This window comes from Rattus norvegicus, chromosome 8 (assembly GCF_021556685.1).
Source record: "Rattus norvegicus strain SHRSP/BbbUtx chromosome 8, alternate assembly SHRSP_T2T, whole genome shotgun sequence".
Classification (NCBI taxonomy): domain Eukaryota; kingdom Metazoa; phylum Chordata; class Mammalia; order Rodentia; family Muridae; genus Rattus; species Rattus norvegicus.
In genome coordinates, this window is record NC_141541.1 from 48,840,001 (window position 1) to 48,856,625 (window position 16,625).

Genomic DNA, 16,625 nt, shown 5'->3' on the forward strand with positions numbered 1-16,625 from the left:
TGGGGAAAGAACCCAAGGAAACCAAACTAGACCCTTTGTGTAAACCGTAAGAGCTCAGTATGGTGACGGACGAAACACACCGGCTTGTGAGAGCACACATTTTTTTTGTACTCTATTTTCTCTCTGCATGGCTTAAATTCCCCAAGCATGTATTCTTCATAATGAGAAATGGTTGAACATTCAGTTTATCGTAGAAGGACCTCCTCTATAAGCCTCTGAGTAACCCTAACTGAATGAGAATTCTACTGAATTCCACAGCTCGTTCCGCTGTCAGACAGGAGCAATACCTTTAACAAGTCTATCAACGTCTTACCCCAGACTCAGTGTAGAGCCCTTGCCCAGTATAGGTTTGTTCCCCAGTGACTGCAAAACAAAAGCCCTGAGTTCCAGTGCTGGGAAGGTGAGAACAGGCAGGCTCCTCGGGGGTTATTAAACAGTCAGTCTAACCTACTAGGTGAGTTCCAGGCCAGTGAGAGCCTCTGGAGAAAAGAAAAAGGGAAAGGGTTGATTTCTCCCTTCCACGGCCACTCAAACCCACGAACACCACAGGTACACATCCATACCCACCCCCCCTTGCACACACAGACCGAGAAAATCATGTTGAGTGTGGTAAAAAGATGATACCCACAGGTATTGGTTCAGAGGAAGTATCGGTGAATCTAGAGCATGAGATAATGTGCAACTGAACTGCCTACGTTCACTTAGCTGTTGAGCTCTTGGACGTCCATTAACCCTAATTCTGAAATACACATGGAGGCTAAGAATTCATGAGTCTCCATATTTAACTATGGCTACAGTCTGGTAGCACCCTAAAGGGAGAGTTCACTCGGCTGAGGTTACAGGCTATTCACCTAAGTCACAGATCTCTCTGACCTGGAGCCAAGACGGTTAGATGAGCTACAGACACTAAATTGCTCAGTAAGTTGCTGGTCTCATGGTCACCCTACAGTACAAACCTCGACCTTGTGAGCTTCCTACTTCCGCTTTCCGAGTAGGTGGGATTACAAGCCTGGGCTTCCAAGCCTGGCTTTTTTTGCCATCTTTTAAATATTGGAAGGCAGATGTCCGACTGCCCTGTAGTACCCCCTCCAGCTGCCATTCACCTGTAATGGTGCCAACTGTGCTTTAGACATGAGTCTCCGACTCCATCATTTCCTGGTTACAATCCTCTGACAGCAAATTTCATTTGTTTATTAATCAAGTGTCTCGTCCAGCTTTTAACGCCTTGCACTGCACATAGCTGTGCTTAGTATGACGGCTTGGCTCCTCTAATATGCCCTGGGCTGACACTCTGGTGTGTGCAGCATCCTACCACCAGGACTGCAACCCTGCATTTAATTCACAGTCGTATCAACCACAGACGATTAAACTCTTATTTGATTCCAGGTTCTGACGACCGTGTACTTGTGTCTGGTTGTAACTTCCACATATCTCTATTAAACTTCTCCTTCTGCTTGGCTCAGAACCCCAGCTGGCAAGACGGTTATGTACCTCCAGAGTGCCCAATCAGAGTAACTTGTCCACCTAGCTTGGTGCCTGTGTATCTCATAGAAGCGATCTGCTTCCCACTGATGTTGGGGTGTGGGGAGGGTGACCAGAAGTGAGCTGTCTCCATGGTGCTTCCTATAAACTACATGGCCCCAGCTTGGTGGTCTCAGTTTTCTCTAAACAGGACATCAGCTCACTGTGTAGTGATGGGCCTCACCCGGGACGAGGCTTTTGAGGGAGCTGAGTTAACTGTTATATTAATTGAAGGTATTATTAACCGTCAGCTTTCCGGGGGCTTTAGGGGACAAGAGGCCCACATCTTTGTAGTCGCAGTGCAGTCTGCGCTTGGCAAGTGACGAGAACGGTGGACTTTTTTTTTTTTTTTTTCAGAGCTGGGGACCGAACCCAGGGCCTTGCGCTTGCTAGGCAAGCGCTCTACCACTGAGCTAAATCCCCAGCCCCACGGTGGACGTTTTTAATGTGGGTGACATCAAGTCACATAACGAGACAGTCTGTCACAGAGTGGGGAAAGGATGAGTCCCCATCCCTCCTTTCTTCCTCTTTTTTTTTTTTTTTTTTTTTTTTTTTGACATTCACTCACTTAACTGGCCTGGAACTCATTTTGTAGACAAGACTGCCTTCAAACTCAGAGATCTTCCTGTCTCTGTCTCCGATGCCAGCATTAAAGGTGATCCCTACCACATCTGACACGAGGCTTCAGCTTTGATCAGCCTTTGTTTCACCTCAAAACTTAGTGCTGGGGTCCAGGAATCACCTCACAAACCATACGGACACCGATCACAGCCAGACAGGAATAGTTTGTTGAGCATACGGCCCAGATTCGGGAACCGAACCATGACTCCGAGTTAAGATTCTATAGGGTTTTTAAGCCCCAAATTCATAAATATCTATGCCAAGTTATTTCACCAATCAGGATTTAGGGATGAGAATTTCCTTAGGAACGTGTCTTCGCTGTACATTTAACCTGTTTCCAATGGTTGGGGTATTCAACTGTGGCAGGGGACTCGCCTTGTCTAACTTTCATGTCTTAACTTGCCAACCAGGATGTCAGTTACCCACGTACTCATCTCTTTCTACCAAGTAGGATGTCAGTTCCCAGGAAGATCTTGGGAACCTAAACTTTACTCGACCACTACTCAAAATGGAAGACTTATTCCAAGTAGTTTCTTATATTGGTGCAGGTGTCTCTCTTCTGTTGGGGTCCATCCTAGGGGAGCTCATACACAGGTGCAGGATATGCTGTTGGGTGATTGGTTCTGGTCCAAGCTGATGGTGGGTAACTATACAAAACAGTTCTACTGACTTCTGTCATGCTTGGTTTCCAAGGGCACAGAATGTAACAGACTATGTAATCAACCTTGGCGTTAGAAAGTTTCCTAATAACAGCAGAAACCTATGAGAAAGTTTCCTTATAGTGGCAGGCTAACCAGGTAACTGTTACTTCGGCCTTACCATTTTACCTAGGCCAAAGCATTCCATTCAAGTCTTAATATTTGCCTAGGTCCCAACACTTAGGACTGGGGATGTACTTTCTAAGCACTTACCCCAGCACAACAGTAACAAATCAGAGTAAAAACCTATCCCCATTATTGTTTAAATCAATATTGGGCTCCCCCTTACTCCAATTCTATTCCCCTCTCCCTCCCCTCCTTCTCCTCCCCCTTTTGTCTCCCTCACCATCTTCTTCCTGTCACCCTTTCCTTATCTCCGACCCCCCCATTCTTTTCTCCTTCCTATTGTTTAGTTAAAAACAGCCCATGGACTAGGGCGTGGAGCTGAATCTCTGTAACCCCTCTCCTGACCAAAGCCTAGTCTTTGTGCCCAGCCCACTATTTCAGCGACTCCTGGAACAAATGTTCTCTCAGGGGAAAATACTAACCAGACACCATCCCAGTTTCCAGATGTTTGAAATTCCGCTGGCCTCATTCCTTTAGCTTTTTTGGCTTTGTATAAATACCAGATATGTTTGCATTAAAGAAGTCGCTGAAATAGGTCTGGTGGTTAGCAACTCATAGCCTATGCAGTTTTATTCTCTCCTTTGAAGACTTTTCGTAAGGAGATCCTGGGATGGGATGGGTGCAAAGCTTGGAAGGAGACACTAGCTGCCTAGTTGGCAAGAGAGGTCAGGTTCTCCCCCAGCTCCAGCTGCTCCCTTAGTTCCAGGTGCTCCCCCAGCTGCAGGTGCTCCCTCCACCTGGTGTGTTCTCTCCCCCCCTCCAATCTGCAGCTACAGCATGCCTGACTCCCCCCAACTATCTCTTTTAAACACCTCACAACCGTGGTTTGCTTCCTTGATGCCTGTTCTGTTTCTCTTTGTCTTTTACAATGTAGTGTGATGGTCGTTAATAATAACCACCATTTCTTGAGTGTTAGATCCTTTACCCAGGCCATATACAATCCTTCCAACAACCTTTCTTCATTTTACAGAGAAGAAAAAGTATGTGGGGGGGGAGGGCAGGGTTGGGAGTAGGGGTAGTGGAGCATGTCTTTAATCCCACCACTCAGGAAGCAAAGGCAGGCAGACCTCTGAGTTTGAGACAAGCCTGGTCTACAGAGCAAGTTCCAGGGCAGCAAGGACTTCATAGAGAAACCCTGTCTCAAAACAAACAAATAAACAAACAAAAACAAATAAAAGACTGAGAGAGGTCAGGAGACTGTCTAAATCTGGGTCCATGGTGCCTCATGAAGTGTATACAGTGTTCCAGAAAAGTCTGGATGTCTCAGTCATGCATACACAGACCCCTTACCCTACAGAACTCTACAAACTTGGCTTGAGTCACTCTGCGTCTTAATTCTTGATCTAGACAATGAGTGTTTTTTTCCCCTTTGTTTTTAACCTTTCTGTAGTCAGTGTAACCCAGGCTAACTGTGAAGTCACAATGCTCACAGTTTTTCTTCTGTCTCAGGCTTGCAAATACTGGAATGACCCTTTCTTTTACTTTTCTAACATATAAATGAAGCGGCCATTCTCCTGAGGATTGATTACAGGAGCATTATGGGTAAAGTGAAATATGGGAAAACTCCTTCCACACAGGTTTAGTGAATGCTAAATGTCCTGAAACCATTGAAAAAAAAAATGTTATCACTCAGTGAAAGAAGGGGGAGGCTACATTCGTGTCACCACTAGAGGGCACTCTACTGTATATTACACAATGTGCAAGACCAGACTTCCGATCCCAGCCAGGGGATGCTCTAATTTTGTAAACTCTGATCTACACTAACTTGGATGGTAACTCCTACACCAAGCATTGTGGCTTTACCTAGAGCCTGCTGTGACTTGAATTTAGGAGTCGTTTCTGTAATTCGTTACACAAAGCATGGGAACCTGTGGAAAGCCTGTACTCGTGGGGCAACCTTTTTTCGTTCCCCTTCAGGAAGAGGAAACATGGGTGATTAGGGACAAGTTGTCCATGGTGGGCATTCAGTGAGCTTTGGAAAAGTAGGAAAGTCCTATTTGGGAAAAAGAGAAGTTAGGGACTATACTTTGGTCACTGCCCCCGCCCACTATCCCTTACGAGAGGGGGGTGGGGAATATGAATATGGTTTGTGTTAAAACTTCCTCTTGTCTGGTCTTTTCGAAAAAAGCTTGGAATGATTAAAAGAATCTAATGAGACCCAAGGTTTTAGAGAACAAAATCTTAAGCTGACCTTAACGGAATGCAGCAAGTCCCTCCTCGCCATAGAGGAGCACAGAAGGAGCTGTTTACAGGGTAGCTCCTATGTTCTGACCCCAGGCTGGGGGCCTGTTGGTAACGCTGAGGCTGAGAGTTTCCCACTAGCACCTTATTAAGTGTCTGAGTTGCCTGTGAAAACCCCACTGGGGCAAGCCCAAGGCTTCCAGGAAAGTATTTTGCATATACACAAGAAGCCTCTTTCCAAATCCCCCTTGCAACGCCCATGCTATAGATAACTACTACAGTAAGATTTCAGAAATTCTCCCCTCCCCTGAACCTCTGCGACTCACTAGCTTGGCCAGGCTGCAATTTCTTCTTAAGTTATACTGACTGTAAGGATTTCCTCCCCCTAGAGATGAGCCCTGCTGCCCAGGGAATTCTATGCTAGCAGGCATAGGGTGGTTGGACGTGCCAGTCCCACCACTTGGCAGGCGCATGCCAAGCAGTTCCCACAAACACTAGCGAGGCCCCTGCCAGCTCAGACTGTAGGCTCAACATATGGTAAAAATTGTTTAAGATGACAAACAAACAAACAACAAAAAACCAGTCCCAGAAATCTGCAGAGATCCTGGGGGCATCTTGGAATCTGGGGGCTTGAGGTTCAAGAAACAAGGCAGATCGGTCGGCTCTGGTCGACACGCCCTGCCTCACTGAAGTCGTTTGTATTCACGAAGGCACCCTCCTGCTGCTGCTGTATTTAATTCTGGATGTGTTATAAATAGAAGCAAGAGAGCGCAGAGCACACCACCCACCACCGCGTTCCGGCCCTCTGGGGACATCGGCCAAATCTGGGCTTTTGTTTCCCTCTAGTGGCCTCCCTCAGCAAGTCTCACGGCCGAGCCTTTGCTTTTTTTTTTTTTTCCCCTGAGTATAGCGAGGGCCTCCAAATGCACGCGAGTGGTGTAGGGTTCTCTAGCTTTGCGCGAGGCTGCGGGTTTCAGCAGCGAATGAACGCTAGCGCTTCCTCCTCGGAGCTCGACGCAGTACAATGCAGTCGGATTCTCAGTTTTCCTGGGGGCCACCGGATGGGCTGGAGGAGAATGGGCGATGTTATAGAGCACTTCCGCTCTAAATGACTTCTCAGGACCTCATCTCATGATAATCCTCCCCTGCGCCTTAGTTCGCTAGCCTGTAAAGTAGGTCTAAATGCTGACTGGCTATCTGCCATGTGTTCAAACCCACAAAGGGAAAACCAAAATCAAAACGAAGTTCGTTTACAGGAAATCTTTCTCACATATGCGGTAAAAGGGAATTGAAAGAATTATTTCTATATCGGTTGCACCACATAAGCTAGGCAACACACACATCTGTACAAATACGAGTGTAACACGCGAGTTGAATCTCACAGCCTTGCACTTTGTGCCACACTTGTTCCAAAAGAACTTGACGTCTGGGGTACACGTGATTAAAAGTGCAAGAAACCTGGCTGGGGGGGGGGGTGGGAATTTGGCTCAGTGGTAGAGCGCTTACCTAGCGCAAGGTCCTGGGTTTGGTCCCCAGCCCCGAAAAAAAAAAAAAGAAAGAAAGAAAGAAAAAAGAAAAAGAAACCTGGCTCGGGTCCTGAGGAAGAACAGCCAGTGCTCTTAAATGCTGAACCAACTCTCTGACCCCATATTTTTAACTTTTATTTTTAAAGCCCGGGAGGCCCCAAACTTGATTTTCCTGCCTTAGACTCCAAGTGCTGGGATTACAGACAGACACATGGACACTAGACTCAACCCTTGTTTTCTTCATTTTAAAGACAGGGTCTGACTGTCAAGCCCAAGTTCAGGTGACCTTCCAGCCTCAGCCTCAGCAGTAGCTGGAATTACAGATGTGTACCAGCACCACAAGGCACTGAGCAGTTACAGCAATTGCCTTTCTTTTAGAACCATGACGTGCTACGCGATGCTAGACAGATGATTTCCAGACAGCATTTCTAATATTTACCAAGCCCTTGGAAGATTATCCTGAACCCTGTAATTAGATGCCCATGCACGGCTCTGGATTTGCATAATTCTCCTAGCATGAATAATTTCCCTTTATATTACAGCGATGTTTGTCGTGTTTTCATTCTCCAAAATGCATGCCACTAGAAAGCAGAAAAATCATTCTGGGGTTCGAGCAGCTCATTCGAAAAATAAGAAGGTTCATGTGGAAGGTTCTGAGCTCCAGTGTCTTTGACCCTGTAACTTCAGGAACTAGCGCTGCCTGTGTTGATGCAGAGTTTCTGGGAGTGTCATCCTTCCAGAAGTCTCCTCTAGTAGAAGACAGACGGAAGACACGGTTGTGGCTGGGCAGTGGTGGCACATGTCTTTAACCCCAGCACTCGGGAGGCAGTGGCAGGTGGATCTTTGAGTTTAAGGCCAGCCTGGTCTACAGAGTGAGATCCAGGACAGCCAGGGCGAGAGAGAGAGAGAGAGAGAGAGAGAGAGAGAGAGAGAGAGAGAGAGAGAGAGAGACTGTCTCAAGAAATAAACAAACAAACAAAAAAAGAAAAACAAAAACAAACAAGCAAAAAAAAAGGGTTGCTGACTTTAAATCATTTGTTTTATGAGGTACTAAAGACTGAGCCTAGATCATCTCACATGCTAAGTAAACACCCTCCCACTGAGCTAGATCCACAGGCTTCTCTTTTTTTTCTTCCATATTTGGTATTTTTGAGACAGGGTCTCACTGTGTAACCCTGGTTATCTGGGAACTTACTTTGTAGACCAGGCTGGTCTTGAACTCCCAGAGATCAGTCCGCTTCTGTGTCTTGAATACTGGATTATGTGCCACCACTGCCTGACTCGCTCTTCACTTTTTAATTCAGAGACAGGGAGGGTCTCACTAAGTTGCAGATGTCCAGATGTTGGCCTTCAACTCTCTGCAGCCAGGGCCGAGCTTGATCCATTTATCTACCTTCTTCAGCTATCTAATCGCTAGGCTGTAGGCTATACCACCAGGGCCAGCAATTACCTCATCACTTATTTTTAAAAGCAAAACAGCAACAACAAAACTAATAATAAGGGGAATTGATGGTGGGAATTGATGGTGCTTGCTAATGAGGCAGGAAAATCACCATGAGTTTAAAGCCAACCTGGACTAGCTAGTACACGCCCAGCCAGCCGGAGCTACAGTGTGAAACTTTGTTGCAAAACAAAGAAAACAAAAACAAAACACACACACACAAAATTAACCAGGAATTGGAAAACAGGCACCAGTAGGGTAAAATCCACAGGGTCTGAAGAATCTTTGGCTCTGCAATTGGGAGGAAACAGTGGTCGGCAAAATGCTTGCAGTCCCTAAGCCTTGACTTGCTTCCTCCTTGCCCACAGGCGCTCCCAAGGTTTATTGGTTGCAATTTCTGCCCAGTCCATGCTGTCATCCAGCGTCTGCATTGCTCATTAGAGGTTTGTTTTTCCTCTTTCCAGTAACCTATTATGTTGGAACGCTGGGAACTCACACTGAGATCAAGAGAGTGGCAGAGGAAAAGGTTACCTTGCCCTGTCACCATCAATTGGGACTTCCTGAGAAAGACACCCTGGACATTGAATGGCTGCTCACGGATAATGAAGGGAACCAAAAAGTGGTAAGTACACTCCTAGCTACAGTTGCTCTCCCTCCTGCCCTCACATCGCCGCCTTCTGCCTTCACATCTTGCTCACGGGGGCTGGAAGAGTTTGTTTTTTCATCTAACGTTATCTGAGATGTGTGGTCTGTCCCTTCATAAGGTCTGGTCTTGCTGTGTCTGAAGCTGACTCCACTCTTCTCAACCCATCTTTGTCTTTAGAACTTCCTATGTAAATGAGGAGGCATGTCCTATACCCCATTGGGCAATTGTTCTCATAAGCAGCAATGCTTTTCAACTTTGGGTGCGGTTACATTTCCTCAAACAAACAGGAAAGATCACAAACTTAGCGAACATTTTATATACCTATCCACTGAAAAGCAAATCGAGACCTACCCTACCTTAAATATGCTCGTATTGTTTGTTTTAGACAAGGGTTGGGCAAAAGGGTCTAACACACTGCCTGTTTTGATCACCACAGTGCCACGTGTCTTGTGTGAAATAAGATTTTGTAGTTTATTTTTTAAATCCACAACTCAGGGAGTCTTTTACAGGGCTTTGCTTTTCTCCCCACTCTGATTTAAAAAGGAAGAAAGAAAGGTTGTCCTTTCCTCAGAATGTCCCTGTCATTAACTTCACAGGATGGTTTGTACTGGGAGAAGCTAAGGTTTCCACTAAAAATACATCTCAGGATCACGCTGGAGTTTTTAACCTGCCTCCGAGGCTGCCTGTGTCACCTTGTTGTGTGATTCCGCTTGTCATCTTGTTCTCTCATACATAGCACGTCCTCTAAAGGCGACCTGTTCTCTGCGGAGCAAGGTCACCTCAACCCGAGTGTGGTCAGTGGTAGACACGATATTCTCAGCTCTGAATAGAGTAAGTGGATCTGTGTTCCCGGAAGAACAGCCAAAGAACAAGCCTGAAAAAAGACTCTCTCCAGACCATACTTGAGTCAGGCTCCGGGTTCTTCATGCTCTGGGGCTGCCTTTTCTGTCCTGGTGGAATCCGTGTTGAGTGAGGGTCCTGCCCAGTCAGTTCACTGCACAGTTTCCATCTCCAGCAGCCGCCCATCTTCAACATCAAATCGCTGTGCTCAACGGTCAACACCAATCCTCTGTAGTCGATAGCGGCAAAGCTCTCTTACCTCTGATGTTTCTTCTTTTAAAAAAGATTTATCATATATATATAATTATACTGCTAGGAATTGAACTCAGGACCTCTAGAAGAACAGCCAGTGCTCTTAACTGCTGAACTATCTCTCCAGCCCACCTCTGATGTTTCTTAATAATTCAGGGTCCCACTTTATTCTTTAAATCAGAGTTGAGGGGCTGGAGAGATGGCTCAGTGGTTAGGAGCACTGACTGCTCTACCAAAGGTCCTGAGTTCAAATCCCAGCAACCACATGGTGGCTCACAACCATCTGTAATGAGATCTGATGCCCTCTTCTGGTGTGTCTGAAGACAGCTACAGTGTACTTACATATAATAAGCAAATAAGTAAATAAATAAACCTTTAAATCAGAGTTGAGCTGACCTCTTTCCCCGACTCAAGGCCTGGCAGCAGTAATCCCTACCTAGGTCATTAGTCACCCGGTGGAATAGATGTCCCCTCCATATTTAACGAATCTCGGTGGAATACTTTCCCTCCTGTAGTGTTCATGTTTATCCCCACTCACTCAGAGCTCCCACAACCACACATCTAACTTCTGCCCAGAAGTTTTCATTTAGAGGAAAAGGGGAGGAAAGAGCTTCTATGTTATAGAGCTTAACAACTCGAGGAGTCAGGAAGTTAATGTAGGCTTAAGAACACCTCTCAGGGGGCTGGGGATTTAGCTCAGTGGTAGAGCGCTTACCTAGGAAGCGCAAGGCCCTGGGTTCGGTCCCCAGCTCCGGAAAAAAAAAAAAAAAAAAAAAATCACCTCTCAGTGGCTTCGTGCAGTCAGCTTCCAAACTTACCTTTGATCAATGGATGGGCGTCCTTTATTCAGTCATTCAGACCCCACAGATTTACCTAGCATTATGCCACTCTAGGTGCCAAGATAAGTTTCGAGGAGGCCATCATATCTCTGCCTCTTGGGAGTGTGCCATGAAAGGCGTCCAATAATTTGAAAGGAAAGGATCTGACAAAGTAGTGAACTTGATGAGCCGCTCACCCAGAATGCACAAAGGCCTGGGTTCCACCCACAGCATCAAATAAACTGAATGCGGCCGTGCACACATGCAACCCCAGCACCCAGGTGGGGATGGGAGGATCTAAGTTCAAGGTCCACCTCACCTCAGCTCCATGGAGAGAAGGAGCAGTACAGTCTTTGACACGTGAGAGCCTGTCTCAGTGAACAGAGACACCACAGCAATTTCAGCACATGGTGCTTTTTGGGGTTCGCTTGTTTTGTTTTCTCTTTTAAAGGTAAGAGTTTTCACCTTTGACTGAAGGAAGACTTTTTATGTCTTCTCTTCAGTGTTTCCAAATTTTCACCATTTCTACTGTTGAATCTGGGGGTCAGGTTCCAGAACAAAACCGCTACACTACCTGGACAGCCATCTAAGAGCAGCCTGGCGCTAAGTGACTGAGTGAGTCACCTACATACACAGGCTGGATGAAGGCTCAGGCAGAATGGAGTAGAACTTCGAAGGCTTCCCCACACTACCCAGAATGGCGCCCGTATTAAACTGTATTTATTGTTTCTTTCTGGAATGTTCATTCAGTGCTTTTGGACAATGATTGACTGCAGTGAAGCCCTAGAAAGTGAAACCAGAGATAAGAGAACTGCTATATAAAGCTGGAACCACCCGCTAAGACTTGATGGAGGGGGAGGTCAAGGACAGCCTCCTTGTTTCAAAAAAAAAAAAAAAGCCGATGTAAAAATTTTGGGGCTTCTTTTTTTCATTGTTATTGTTTTTTTGTTTTGTTTTGTTTTGTTTTGGAGACAGAGTCTTGCTGTCACTCAGGGTGTCCTACCCCTCCTTTTAAGAAGGATAATATGACAAGTATGCACCATCACGCCCGATGTTTGTATTTATGAGATAGTCTTCAGTAGACTCAGGCTGGCCTTGGATTTGAGACTCTCTTTCCTCAACCCACCAAGAGCTAGAATTACAGGCATAGACCACAACGTGCAGCTTTGATCTAAGTCTTTTCTTTTTTTTTTTTTTTAACTTTTATTTATTTATTTATTTTATATGAGCACACTGTAGCTGTCTTCAGACACACCAGAAGAGGGCATCAGATCCCATTACAGATGGTTGTGAGCCACCATGTGGTTGCTGGGAATTGAACTCAGGACCTCTGGAAAACCAATCCGTGTTCTTGACCACTGAGCCATCTCTCCAGCCCCTTGATTTAAGACTTGATGGAGGGAAGAAAACAGAGCAGCACAAACACAAAGGTTTGGAATTCCTAAGCAGCTCAAGTGGCAAGGTATAATTAAGATGTAAACCAAGGGGCTGGAGAAATGGCTCAGCAGTTAAGAGCTCTTCCTGAGGTACTGAGTTCAGTTCCCAGCAACTACATGGTGGCTCACAATCATCTGTAATGGGATCTGATGCCCTCTTCTGGTGTGCAGCCATGCAGGCAGGAATACATGCAGACAGAACACTCATACATGAATAAATAAAATAAAATAAAATAAAAACGTAGATGAGGGCTTCAGGACCTGAACATGGATGATCTCCCAGCTATATTAGGGCATTTCAAACTGTTCCCGTATTAATCATGGAGTTTTTAGAAAGACTTTAAGAGTGCTAGGGACAGGCTGCATTTTAAGGCACCCACTCTGACACAGGTGCACTGATTTAAGAGGCCCTCAGCTAAAAGCAAGCATGATTTCACACTGTATAAGAAAGGCTTATCTTCCCTCCCCTCCTCCTCCCAGTCGTCTTCCACTTGACTCATGCTTTAACACACACACACACACACACACACACACACACACACACACAAACAGATAGAGAGAGAGAGAGAGAGAGAGAGAGAGAGAGAGAGAGATCTAAAAACATTCTTCAAATCTCACTGTATATCCCAAGTTGGCCTTAGATTCCCATCCTCATCACCTCAAAAACCTTCTAAATGCTGAGGTTTTGGGCATTCGCCACCTCATCCAGTTTGCAATAAATTTAAATCACAGGCATGAGTACTTGGGAATCTCAACCTAGAGATAGGAAATAGATAGTAAAGCTGCCAGGACTTTATAACTTCTGGGGGGTTGAGGGGAGTGAGTCTGAGGGTGGAGGCGGGGGACAGGGAGAATGAGTCTGAGGGTGGTGGTGGGTTGGGGAAGTGAGTCTGAGGGTGGTGATGGGGAGTAAGTCTGAGGGTAGAGGCAGGGGCAGGGAGAATGAGTCTGAGGGTGGGGTTGGGGTGGGGGAGTGAGTCTAAGGGTGGTGGGGATGGGAGTGAGTCTGAGGGTGGTGGTGGGGGGAGTGAGTCTGAGGGTGACTGAAAAGAGAGAACAGGAAAAGCTGAAATAGACGTGATGCGTAAAGTGGGCTAACCAATGACGCAAATCACAAGTTTAGCCTTGCATTTCAATTTGAGAAATGTTTTTATCTCTTTTGTCTAGGATGCTTGGAGCAGGCAGGGAACATCTGGGGGTGGCTAGGCAGTCCCAGGAACACGTGTATTTATTTCAGTCTTAGTGGAGTAGAATAACCAAAGAATTCAATCACTTTTTCCCCTTTTATCCTAAGGTTGACTAAATTTCAAAAAGGGAGATCGACCATCCCCTCCCCCAAACAAAGTCCCCTAGCAACATACAACAGAATTTTTCTCTGTGTTCTCAGATTAAGAAATTAAAACAGAAATCCTCCGGTTCCCATGGCAACCTCTCACATGTCACCCTTTCCTTTTCCATTTGGCTATGGAGCAAGAAAACCCTTGAAGGGAAACAAGCAGAAACCAGGCTGCTGGGTTGGCTTCAAGGGTAAAGGTGCTTGCAGCCAAGCCTAGCATCGGAGTTCAATCCATAGGACCCACCCGCTGGAGGAGAGACTGAGTCCCACAAGTTGTCCTCTGACCTCCACTCACATGCCATGGCCTGCGCGAACACACCAAGAGGTAGACAAAAATGAAACAGACAAGCAATTTTACAGTTGCTTCACAGGCGACAGCACCGCAGAGGAGCTGCTTCTGTTCCATGCACGTCACAAGTTGACTTGTGCTCTAGGAAGTTCCTCAAACAGAGCCTCACACCAGCTATCATTCATCCATTTGTCTCTGGCGTTTATTTGCCAAATGACTGGGTTGATATCCATTCTTCTGTCACATGGTGTACAGTTGAGTCTCATCACTAACCTTTTCTACAATTAAAATGAAATAGTCCGGCCAGCCAGGTGAGTAATATTAAAGGCACTTGCAGCCAAGCCTGACTACCCGAGTTCGATCCCAGGGACCAACTTGGTAGAGAGAATTCACTCCTACAAATTGTTCTCTGACCTCTAATGCACACAGTGTGGTTTGTACACCTACCCTTCGTGTGTGCATGCATACCTACGCACAGGCACACAGACACAATAAATAAAAATTTCCAGGTAGGGTAGCGGCTGCTTTTTATCCCAGCACTCAGGAGACTGAGGCAGGAGGATCTCTGGGAGTTTGAGACCAGCCTGCTCTACAGTGAGTTCCAGGACAGTCAGGGCTACAGAGTGAAACCCTGTCTCAAAAAGACGTTGAGGCGGGGCTTGGGGATTTAGCTCAGTGGTAGAGTGCTTGCCTAGGAAGCGCAAGGCCCTGGGTTCGGTCCCCAGCTCCGAAAAAAAGAACCAAAAAAAAAAAAAAAAAAAAAAAAGGCGTTGAGGCAAGAGGTTATCATTCTAACTGGGGAGCCAGAAAAGGCTACACACAAAAGGTAGCCTTTGTAGATGTTTCTTAACCAAATATAAGAGGAGAGGCATTCATTCTGACAGAGAAGACTACATGACCGTGGCAAGGACCCCAGAATCAAGCAACATCAGAGCTGGGTGTAATGGCAGCAGCCGGGATCCCAGCACTTGTGAGGCTAAGGCGGGAGGATCCCTGAGTCGGAGACTCATAGTCGTAAGCACATTTCTTAGCTTCAACAGCAAGTCACTGTCACTCTCGGAGAAACAAATCTATGCTGTCCAAAGGAGAGATACACTGCCCTCGGCCCTAATTCTCGTGAGCACTGGGTGTAACGTCATCCTGCTCTTGTTTGTTGGCTTGTGTTTTTACCTCAAGACAGGCTTTCCCGTAGCCTGGAACTCACTCTGTAGCCCACGTTGGCCTGGAACTCAACCTTCTGTCTTGGCCTCCTGAGGTCTGCGATTATAGGAGGCGTTTGTTCCCACACCTGGTTTCTCGCCTTCCTGGTGTTCAGTCTTTTAATGAGTGAAATAAGAATTCCTGGCGGCCTGCTCACTTTTCCTGCAGTGAGTCATGGTTTTACCTACTCTCCAAAAGCTATCCTTTAACATTTCACAACACTCAGCCCTTTGCGTTGTTAACAGTTCCCAGCATGGAGCCAAGAACACAGTGGGGGTCGGTCTTGTTTTGCTTTAAGACAAGGTAGTGCTGTAGACCAAGCTGGCCTCAAACTCGTGACACCAGAAACTCTTGTACCTCAGCTCCCAAGTGCTGGGACTATGGACCGTGGCTCACAGTATGAGTTCAGTAAAACCATACTGAGTGCGGAATTGGTAAACAGCCCAGCCAAAGACTACGGCAACTGGACATAAAATCAAATAACTGCACAGGGTTCCCTGGACACACCCAGCACTATGGAAAGTACATCCATCAGCCTGTCTGCCCACCTCCAAAGTCCTTCACAGTTGTTCCTCAAAGGAAAATGGTAAAGAGACTGAAGTATAACTCAGTGTTAGTGAAAGACCCCCGGACCGGGGAGACTGTCACTCAAGTCTCAGGATGATGCGACCCCCCAAGAACTCACGTGAGACCGTCCTTGCTGTAATAAACATGAGGTTTATTGATAGGAACCAGTGCACTGGGGTCGAGACTCGTATCCCATGCAGGGGCACTGGAGTTCGACCCCCAGTAACTAAGACAAGGGGAATTTAAAGGAAGAAACTTCAACCCCAGAGGGTAGGGAGGGCATCATTGGAAAATGTCGAGAATACCAGTGAAAAACCACAAGGTGGAGCTTCCTGCTTCACAAGATTGTTTACTTTATGATCCATCAGTTCCTGGGAGAAGCTTCCTGCTTCTCAAGATTGTTCTCTAAGATTTTAATCTAACTTTATGGTCAGCTAGTACAGGTAGAGGGCGGGGTCTGGAATTTGAGGTATTTAGGGCTTTTTTAAACTTCTGACTTCTTAGCTGCATTTTTTATTCTTTCATTAGCTTATGCTCAGGATGTGCAAGGCCCTGGGTTCAATCCTCAATCCCCAAAAGGAATAAAATAACAGAACAGAGAAATACTACAGATGAGATCAAAGTGAAGGCATCCTTCTCAGTCTGTCATATTAAGAAAGGTTTTGTGGGGAGTTTACATTGGCTTTAAAGGCCAGAGAATGAGCAGGGATTCTTTATGTGGAGAGAGAGAGAGAGAGAGAGAGAGAGAGAGAGAGAGAGAGAGGAGAGACAAGTGGGGCAATGCAGTGAGCAAAGGCCAGGTGGGCGGGCCCACAGAAAGTTCGGCCATAATGATAAAGAGGAAATGAAGCAAGTTGCTTGTCCTCCGATGTCTGAAGTAGACCAGATGGGAAGGACATTAGGATGTTAGTGTGGTGATGACTCTGAAACCCCTGGGCTGAGTCTGGTCCTCTTTCACAGGTGTAAGGAGCCACTAGAGTTTAGAGCCAAAAAGAACAGTTTGTGTTTAATGTTATAGTAAGGTGAACTTGACCGCATTTTATACCATAGATTAAAGAGGTCAGAGATACACCATAGCCAGTTAGCCGGAGAGAGGCAATGAGCTCACTCCAGATATGGTGATGTGT

At 46.2% G+C, this 16,625-nt stretch overlaps 1 protein-coding gene across 4 annotated transcripts in view; it reads left to right on the forward strand.

Moving 5' to 3' along the window:
* Positions 1-16,625, forward strand: part of Clmp (CXADR like cell adhesion molecule) — a 108,696-nt gene that overhangs the window by 75,033 nt on the left and 17,038 nt on the right. For all 4 annotated transcript variants that reach the window (XM_087560699.1, XM_087560700.1, XM_087560701.1 and 1 more), the window contains 1 exon segment: positions 8,579-8,736. In XM_087560699.1, coding sequence (XP_087416825.1) covers positions 8,579-8,736 — 158 coding nt within the window.